Source organism: Nuphar pumila, chromosome 11, assembly GCF_984573655.1.
Source record: "Nuphar pumila chromosome 11, dmNupPumi1.hap1.1, whole genome shotgun sequence".
NCBI classification, from domain to species: Eukaryota; Viridiplantae; Streptophyta; class Magnoliopsida; order Nymphaeales; family Nymphaeaceae; genus Nuphar; species Nuphar pumila.
The window spans coordinates 14,412,429-14,422,770 of record NC_143259.1 but is presented as its reverse complement, the minus strand read 5'-3'; the positions used below and the strand labels follow the sequence as shown (position 1 = coordinate 14,422,770).

The 10,342-nt window shown below is 38.5% G+C and overlaps 1 protein-coding gene across 1 annotated transcript; it reads right to left on the bottom strand.

Moving 5' to 3' along the window:
• Positions 1-225: 225 nt before the first annotated feature.
• LOC149822066 (4-coumarate--CoA ligase 2-like) lies at positions 226-8,228 on the bottom strand. Its single transcript, XM_089980719.1, has 6 exons — positions 6,994-8,228; positions 3,971-4,169; positions 3,464-3,609; positions 3,236-3,303; positions 1,323-1,425; positions 226-607 (listed from the first exon to the last, which is right to left on the bottom strand). The coding sequence occupies exons 1-6, from the start codon at positions 8,047-8,049 to the stop codon at positions 494-496; spliced, it is 1,686 nt and encodes a 561-aa protein (XP_089836845.1). The 5' UTR covers positions 8,050-8,228; the 3' UTR covers positions 226-493.
• Positions 8,229-10,342: the final 2,114 nt, after the last annotated feature.

Here is a 10,342-nt window from a genome sequence, read left to right as displayed (position 1 = left end):
TTTAAAAAAAAAAGTACAAAAGAGTAAATGAGAAGTGCATTTCCATCCATCTAGTTGTCGATATGTGGCTTTTCTGGCCTTAATAATAGACTTGGTTTACATTCAAGACGGTTGAGTTCCGATATCATGGAAAAATCCAAACTTCTTGGTTTTGGGTGTTCCGAGATCCGGTGACATAAAATTCAGACGAGTTCCTTCATTATGGATGCTCCTATAAGCAATAGGGACGACAAAAATTCCACACTTTCATGATACTTGAACCACTAAAATACAGCTAAAATTCAGCCATCTGAATAAAAAAAATAAATAAATAATTGTACAACAAAATGTTCTTCTTTTCCCTTTCACTGTTCCGATTAAGATCATATATTGCATATAAGCACAACTCCAAAAACAACTAAATTTGTCCACAACGCAAGTCAATTGGACAATGGATAAATAAAAAATATATAAAGAGAAGAACATAATAAAAATATTATCCGTACAATTTGTTTTACTGGTGCGTGGACAGCTTTGCCCTCAATTCTTTCCTCAAAATCTTGCCAGAAGGAGACTTTGGGATTGCATGCGTGAAGTAAACCTTGTTCAACCTCTTGTAGAACACAACCTGTTCATAGGAGAAGAAAAATGATTTTTTTCAATAGAATAACACTTTTTTTTTTTTTGTGGATAAATATTGGGACCTGGTGGGGTTGGCGAGATGCATGGGATCCAATATTGATCTCTTATCCCATAATTCAGTTACTTGGATCAACCATGTAGCGGCCCTTCGAGTGAGGTCCACATTCAATTGCCATGGTGTCCATGCATTGCTAGAGGGAGGACCAGGTGCAATGTGAGTGCACACTTTTTATGTGCTGCTGCTGCACCTGATCACCCACAAAGATGGCGGGTGATCAGCAGCACTCTGTGTCCAATCACATTGCACTTGATCTCCAATGCTGCCATGTGATTGGCCACGAGGACCAAATTTAGCGACAAGGCAGAAGATAATTAGACCCATCTCGGGTTTGAGCGGTTTTGGATAAGGTAATATTGAATATCACCATTGATGGTGTTTTTCAAGTGTTTTGCACCTAAAATTCTTTTGAATGGTGAACTAATTGGCATCACCAGGATGGGTGGTGGATATTGATTTTCAATATCACCTAATTTCATCTTGGTTTGAGCCCCATTGCATGTCTCTAATAGTTCACCTCTCACATTTGATCACATTCAACTCCATTAGGTGTGTGTGTGTGTGTGTGTGTGTGTGTTTGTGTGTGTGAAACGATTGATTGATTATTTAATTGTGCATCCAAGTTCATTTAATATGCTTATACCTGATTGGCAATGAAATCCTTGACTGCTTCCTCTGTGAGATCAAAACCATTGGACCGAACAACAAATGCCACAGGAACCTCTCCGGCCACTTCATCTTTTTGGCTGTAAATACAAAGAATTGAAACTCTGATTAGTTTCTTTTATACTCCCTAGAGACACAAACCTCCTTGATCAGGTTTCAAAATCCAACAAATAGTAGGCAATATTAGCCAAACATGACAATTTATTTTTCTGATAGGCAAGCTGGCATGGAGACTAAGTGCTCCATGTTCCTGGCAAGGGGCAACGGGGATTTGTCAGCTGACATGAGATAACCACGGTTCGAAACCCATGGGGGGCATCCCTAATGGGGGTTTGTATTCATGGGTGTGTTGACGCCAGAATAACCATGCTGCTACTCACTAAGAAAATTTTCAGTGTTTTTTTGAAATTCTGACCTTACTGTTCAACATGATTGATTTACTAGAAATTGACACTTGAATCATATATTTTGGATAAAAAAACTGTATTTAAAGCCTCAAAAATTTATGAAAATTGTAGACCTTTGATTTTTGAACCTTATAAAAACCTATTCATGCATCAGAATCAAATGATCCAATCATGCTGAACACATATGTAAGGTCAGAATTTTGAAAAAACACCCAAAATTGATGATCCCAAGCAGTGTTGTGAAAAGCGTTGAGGCGTAGCGAGACGCTCCACCAAAAACAGAGGCGAGGCATAAAGCGTAAGCCTCAATTTTTTTTGAAAATTTTAAAAAAATATCTAAAAATACAAATAAGTAAAAAATGCTTTATTGATGAAATAACTACCAATAATAAATAGAAAATCTCAAATAAGTACTAAAAAATATGAGATTAACATATAAAAGTAACTAAAAACTGATTATATAACTGAAAAATATATGAGATTAACTAAAAAAAGTTAAAATTTACTAAGAAACTGATTACATAACTGAAATAACTAGAAAATATATGAGATTATTCTAAAAAATATGAGATTAACAAAGTAACTAAAAAAATGATTACATAACTGGAAAATATATGAGATTAACCAACAAAAGATAAAATATACTAAGAAACCGATTACATAACTGGAAAATATATGAGATTAACCAACAAAAGTTAAAATATATGAGATTATTCTAAAAAATATGAGATTAACATATAAAAGTAACTAAAAAACTGATTACATAACTGGAAAATATATGAGATTAACAAAAAAAAAAGTTAAAATATACTAAGAAACTGATTACATAACTGAAATAACTGGAAAATATATAAGATTAACCTACAAAAGTTAAAATATATGAGATTATTCTAAAAAATGTGAGATTAACATATAAAAGTAACTAAAAACTGATTATATAACTAGAAAATATATGAGATTAACCAACAAAAGTTAAAATATACTAAAAAACTGATTACATAACTGAAATAACTGAAAAATATATGAGATTAACCTACAAAAGTTAAAATATATGAGATTATTCTAAAAAATATGAGATTAACATATAAAATTAACTAAAAAACTGATTACATAACTGAAAAATATATGAGATTAACCAACAAAAGTTAAAATATATTAAGAAACTAATTACATGACTGAAATAACTGAAAAATATACGGGATTAACCAACAAAAGTTAAAATATAGTAATATACTAGTAAACTTATTACATAACTGAAATAACGGGAAAATATATGAGATTAACCTACAAAAACTTTGTTGATTATGTCTCTGAAATCTTGTTGTAAAAAAAAAAAAAATTGTGCCTTGCGCCTTGAGGCACATAGGGCCGTGCCTTTTGCACCTCAAAGCTTGTTTTTTATAACACTGATCCCAAGTAATCGGTAAAGTCGAGTAGCTTCCCATATATATAGTGGCTTTGTTTCAAGGTATAGATTGCTTACGGGACAACGGCAGCATCTGCAATGGATGGATTGCTGATGAGTAAAGCTTCAATCTCTGCTGGAGCCACCTGCAACATCCCCCATCACTACTGTAAATATGATGCTCTCTCTCTCTCTCTCTCTTTTGCTAGTCTCTCACACACCCATGAAGCTTATTTTGTGGATTGGAAATAAGTAGAAAAGAAGAAAAAGAAACCTTTCAAAGGAAAGAATGAAAATTGGACTCACTTGAAAGCCTTTGTATTTGATGAGCTCTTTCACCCTGTCAACAATGAATATCTCATCATCATCGTCCACATACCCAATATCACCTGTGTAGAGCCATCCATCACTGTCAATGGTCAATGATGTGGCCACATCATCATTCAGATACCCTGTAAATTACATGCCATATGTCAATGACTCAACATCACCAAGTTGCAACAGCCAACACCATTTCTTTTATAAAAAAAAAAAAAAACAGCATAAATTTCACTTTGACAAAGGTGCATCACGATGGTATCTCTTCATGAGACCAAAGAATTCACATGGTGATGCTCAAAATCTATGTCACAAGGATACTCTATTTTGAGCTTTGTTTCATGTTCCTTTATATACTAGCTAGTCATATTAAAAGATCCCTATATCCATGTGACAGTTGAGAATTAAAAGCTAATTAATAAAAATCTCATTTTTTGCATGCGTGCAAACAAAATCATAATAATGTACACATCAATCATCATGTTCATCTCTCACCTTTCATGATTTGAGAACCACGGATGCATATCTCTCCTGCTTTGTTACGAGGGAGAGAGATTCTGGTCTCGACATCGATGATCTTTAGCTCTGCATTCCTCATCACGGTGCCACATGAGCCACACTTAGTCGGAAATGGGTGCTTGGCAAAGCTCAGGGACATGCTCACTACTGGTCCTGCTTCAGTCATGCCATAGCCCTGCAATTAAGCACAACCAATGGGAGGCTTAGCGTGGTTGGTAGGAGTTATCAGTGCACGTGTCCTTGTGGTGGGATGTTGCAGGTTCAAAACCCAGTGGTACGTTGAATAACTGGTGGGAGTCTGCCTAACCTCAGCTAGTCTTTCAAAAAAAATATTAAACCCACAACAAAATATTCATCGGCTGGATATACAAGAACTCGGCCTATCCTGAGACGGTGGAAGCTGGGCTGAGCTCAGGCCCATTGTGGCTCGAACAAATTTGGTGCAACATCACCTCGTGAATTGATACATGGATGACATGATCCATGCCGTCAGGATAAAAGACATGATTGCTCCCCTCACCCACATCCTCTAATTAACTATGGGTGTCAATGGGTCGGGTTTGGTTCGGACTCAGGTGGTATCAGATTTGGACCAGATTATCAGGTATGGTATCAAGTTCAGTCCCGGGTCTTATCGGATCTACTATAAGAGAAACCGGACCAGAACCCGATAAGAACTACATGAACCAGACCCAGATCATACCCGGTAAAATAATATTTTGATCATTTTTACATTGAAAAATTGCGGGTCTTAATCAGAACTCGGGTCGGGCTCAGAGTCTAATCTAAAATTTCATAAACCATACCCAGATCCATGTATTAATCGGACCTTCAGGTCCGTACCCGGATCTTAATTGGGTTTTCTTATTTGTCACCATACCCGGACCCTATAAGATTTGGTCTGGGTAAACCCCACCCGTTGACACTCCTAACTCTAACCCATGTGCTTGGGTTCCCTTACCTTATCCTTGAGTAGTTTACGAAAAGCTGTTAAACATTCTGATTATTACATTTAGCTACCTGATTTTACGTTTTATGTTTCAGAGACACCCTTCATCTCCTAAAACCAGTCAGCTGACTTTTATTTAGTTAAAAAGTTTTTTTATTTGTTCTACCAAAAACCATAAAAGATGAGTGGCGTTAATGAAAGTCTAGAAATGTCATTTTATACCTCAAGCGGGTATTTGAAATGCATTCACAACAACTAGATGGCTGAAATTAATAATCCAATTTTTTTTGCTGCTTTTTGTGAATAGCCAATAAGAGCATGCGTTTTGTAAATTATTTCTAATCCTTTTCTAAAGAAAAGATGTCTGGCACATGGCTGATCCAGATGGGTTGGGCTCAGATTAGGTTATCTTTGGGCAGGCTGCAAACAGATCTGACATGAGGATCTGAATGGATCCTCATGATACTAAATCTGGCATCTTTTTATGGATTGGACATAGATCTGGACTAACATGAAAACTGAGACCTGACCGGCTGAATAAATCGACCATTTTATAGATTCGTGCCTAAATAACTACCCTGAAGTATTCGAGCACAATCAGAGAACACGTTTTTTTTCTTTTTCCTTTTACTCCTTCCAAAAGGGTTAGCGTAGTTGGAGTGGACCTTGGCTGTTGGGCATGGGCAGTAGCAGTTCGACCCCATGGGGGCTACCCCTTGTGTAAGAAGAAGCCCAGCATAGGCCCTGGGGGTGAGGGTCTCGGCCCTGGCGTTTACTCCACAGGAATGGTGACACAGTTTATTGAGGAAAAATATGAAAAAAAAATATTTTTAACACAATCAGGCAGATAAACAAGATAATTAGCAACAGTGGTCAATACAATATCTGTATGGTGAGGATGTGCATACAAATGAGTAGAATCTCACCTATTCATGCATTTTCTAGTGGTTTGAACCAGTTATCCTGAACAAGTTGGTTCTGCAAATCAAACAGCATACGTTGGGCTGCTTCTTTCTAAAAACATGATTCAGAATCACTTTCCAATTTGATTGAGATTCAGAATCACATGAGGTCTCGTGATTTTTGAATCTCAAGCAAATTAGAAATTAATGACTCTCATTTGCAAAGGCAAATGAGATTCATTTTCTCACCGCTTAAACTTTTTATGTTCAGCTGCTTATACAAATGAGATTCACTACTTTCTCATTCAAATAAGAAAGTGAATCAGAATTATCCAACTGAACGTGCCCTAGTATAAATCTTGTTCTCTATTTGAAAAAGAGTTTTCTTCGATATTCATCTCCTACCTCATAGATGATACCAAAAACATTTATTTTAATTTCCAAATCATTCATACATTTCAAAACATCAGGAAGATTGAAAAATGAAACAAGGAAAGGATGGTTTTGGGTCTGCCTTATAAGAGTTGATTACGTGAAAAAATCGGATGTGAATATTTTTTACTTATAGTTGCATCTTAGTGCAATCATTTTCTAGTAATTTTTAAAAACAAATTCTGGCATTTATTTTCAAGAAAATGATTGCCTATATAAAATAAGATAGAAGCTGGACAATTGCCGTACTGCATTAATTATTAATCGACATAAAATGTTAGAAATGAATAGGCTATGCCAAAAAATAAAAAGATAGAATTTGGTGGTACAAAATTTTAATAAATAAAAACTATTTTTGATATTTTAATAAGTAAAAATGCATATTTATTGAAATAATATTAAAATAATGTCCGTACCCATCAGAGTCATCCGAGTGTGTGCGGTGAGGATGGTGACAGTAAAGGTTAGGTGTAGCAACCAATCGGGTCCAAATCACCAAGATGAATTAGTATTCACTTGATTCAGTCAGCTCAATGTTACTTTACCGGAGAGTACCGAGTTGGGAAACTTTTACCACTTTCATGGTTAGGTGTTAGTAAGGGTGTGTAAGCTAACGTGATGGATCGATCAATGTTGAAGGTTCCACGTTACCTAACCAACACCCACAAAAAATTGACATGTTTTTACCAGAAAGGAAGCAAAGTAATAACTGTCACCTGCCCAAGGATGGCCTGAGGAACCCTGTTGCTTAGAGCCTCCTCAAGCTCCTTCCCTACAGGGGCCGCACCAGAGAGCACGATTCGGATGGAGGTGAGGTCGAACTTCTCGACCATCGGGTTCTTCGCGAGCGCGAGGACCAGCGGTGGCACGACCGCTGCCATGGTCACCTTGTACCTAGCAATGAGCTCCAGGATTGCACCAATCTCAAACTTGGGCACCAGTAGCACTGCTGCACCAGCTCTCACTGAACAGAGCAGAACAGACTGCAGAGAGAATATGTGAAACAGGGGAAGCACACAGAGCACTGTGTCATCACAATTCAAGTAGAGGTTGGGGTTCTCCCCATCAACCACCTGAGCCGTGCTGGTGATCAGGCTCTTGTGGGTCAGGACTACCCCTTTCGGCAGCCCGGTGGTGCCTGACGAGAAAGGCAGCGCCACCGGGTCATCGGGCTCGATAACGGAACATGGGAGGTCCCTCTCATCTGCTTGCGATAGCACCGAGAAGTGCAGGCACCCTTCTGGTGGTTCGTCGATAGTGATCACCGGAATTTCGGCCACGGAATCGCTTGATGTGATCAGGTCCTTTAATTTTTCGACGTATGCGGATTGAGTGACGATGAGTCGGGCGCCGGAGACCGTGAATTGCTTGTGTATCTCCGCAGGCACGTAGAACGGGTTCGCGGTCGTGACAATGGCACCGATCATGGAGGCGCCGAAGAATGTGAAGACGAATTCGGGGCAGTTATGGAGGAGGAGCATGATGGTGTCTCCCTTCTTGATGCCAAGCTTCGCAAGCCCAGCAGCCGTCTTCTGGCAGGTGAGATCGACGTCGGAAAAAGAGTGCATTTTGCCGGTGGAGGAATTGATGAGGCAGGGCCTATCAGGGTAGTTTGATGCATTCTCAAAGCAGTAGGTGTGGAGGGGAAGATGGTTGGAGATGGGGATGTCAGGGAGCTTGGATCTGAAGATGGTCTCTTGTGGACGTACTGCAGTGGGTTCAGTTGGGTGGGGAATCTGCTGTTGTGTTTCAGGTGATGCAAGTTTGATCATGGTTGGTTGTGTGGTTCTCTCACTGGTGACTGAAGTCAAATGAAGAGAGAGGTGCAAAAGGTGTGTAAACTATTGGAGGTGGAAAGTAGGCTATAATTTAAGAGAGAAAATAAATGTGGGGGGTAGGTGAGGGAAGCGATGGTAGATGGTCCAGGTGGCTCCATACCATGGTGAGGACGGTTAACAACTGATACCACGCATCGTCCTTTCAATCCACACATCTCTCTCTCTCTCTCTCTCTCTCTCTCTCTCTCTCTCTCTCTCCACAAACGACAGACGAGATCATGTGGTCGGCTAAATGACATAATGCCATCTGTGAGGGATGCGTGATAAAATTTTAAAAAAACTATATGCAAAATTTGTTTTTTTAAACAAGTAATTAAAATTTTGAATAACACATATATCTCAACTTTTTGTTGAAAAAAAATCTTTATTTACGAAAAACTTACAAAAAAAATGTATGGAACATTTTCTTCCAAATAAGAGAAATGAATTTTTCATATAAAGTAAGTTTTCCATATGATGTAAAACGAGTTTCTCACCCAATGGGAAATATGTTTCTCACAAGTTTAAAAAATGCAAGGTTTCTGAATTTGGAAATGGTTTTCTAAGAAACGACTTTCCCACATGTAAGTGTGTTTCTGGTTAACCCTAGTTTTACCATCAGTACTTATCGTTCATTCTCTTTTAAAAAGATTAATCTGTCTGTTCAATCCACTAATGCACTTAGCACCAACCGAGCTCTGTGTGGTTGGTAGGAGCTGTCAGTGCACGTCTCCCTGTGGTGGGACGTTGCAGGTTCAAAACCCCGGTGGTATGATTGAATAATAACTGGTGGGGGTGTACCTAACCCCAGCTTGATTTTCAAAAAGTAAAAAACTAATGCACTTAGCATGTTTGGAAGTGTGGTTTGGTTCACCATATCCTGACCTGTAGGGTTTGGTACGGGTCCAGGTAAACAGGCTTCGATGACACCCCTACTCATAAGGCATGAGGCCCAGTACCCAGGGCTTACATCATTATTGAAAAAAAGGGCCATGTTGTTTGATTGGTCAGGAAATTCAAACGTGTGGTTCATGATCCTAAGAACGTAAGGTGAGCAATGCATTACATGGGGGCTTACGGTGAAATCACAATATGTGCTAGATCTATGCCATCTTGTTGTAACTGTCTTCACATGTAAGATATGGACATGTTTTGGCATTGTTCTGTTACTGCAAACAAGTGACAAATAAGGATTTAAGGAAATAGAGATCTCAAACCTAGAGGCACGTTCTTAACATCACTATCTTTAGAACTTTAATCGCCCCACTCTGAGAATTTCGAAGATGCAAAAAGGGGTTCATTACAACTGAGTTCCCAAGATACAACTAGGCTTGAACCTCAAGATAGTCACTGCTTCGCAAGAACAGATGACCTTTCCCATACTTGAACTTTGCAAGCCAAACCGGGAAGAAAAAAATGAGAAAACTGGAGAGTCAGAAAATCGGATGCTTTAAAAGATGAAAAACAAAGAGATTTATAGACTTTTAGAAAGGATAAAACATTTTGTGATAAATGAGATTAATGGCCATAAATCTGACGATTTGAAATTAGGATGAAAAGGTCCTTGAACGGTCACCCACCTTTGACTGTTGATTAAAGGCCTTCAAAACCATCCAACAGCCACAATGCACCATAAACTCTATATAAATGCAATTAAAAATCTTTCAAACGGCTAGACATCTCAAAACTGAAAAGTCAAAATGGACATTTGCACCTCGCGTTGCTGCGAAGTGTAAAGTGCACCATCAGAATGCCATATTGTGCCTCAAGCGCCCTTGCGCATACACGCGCGTGCGTGAACAACACATCCATTGTGGCACAATGCGCAACAACGTTCACAAGCCACCTAAAGACTCAAGGATTACCAAAGTAAAGAATAGAGAACAAAGCCTCTATTTAAACCACTTGAAAAACTTCTCTCTCTTAGATATAGGACTAAACATTTTCAAAGCACTTTTGGTGGGAAACAATAAATCACCAAGATTTTATAGTTATATTTTAAAACTTTTCTAACATGTCCAGGTACTGATTGCACATGAAATTGATAAAATATATGATTTTTTTAATGCAGGGATATGCAAATCCCCTATTGATGGACACCACACTCATCTCGAGAAATGCCAAAATGGGTGGTTGTCAAGAAGGTTGGTCGCTGCATACCCACCATGCGGCGACACTGCATATAATGCGAATACTTGATGGAATCTACCAACTTATTGGTTTCTAGCCAAGGCCACCGACTGCATGG

What these genes read in the sequence shown, in the direction of transcription:
- LOC149822066 (XM_089980719.1), bottom strand. Translation starts at nt 8,049, where the DNA reads ATGATCAAACTTGCATCACCTGAAACACAACAGCAGATTCCCCACCCA. An exon ending in TGGTTCTCAAATCATGAAAG is followed by an intron (nt 3,610 to 3,970) that starts GTGAGAGATGAA and finishes TGTAATTTACAG; the next exon opens with GGTATCTGAATGATGATGTG. An exon ending in GCAGATGCTGCCGTTGTCCC is followed by an intron (nt 1,426 to 3,235) that starts GTAAGCAATCTA and finishes TTGTATTTACAG; the next exon opens with CCAAAAAGATGAAGTGGCCG.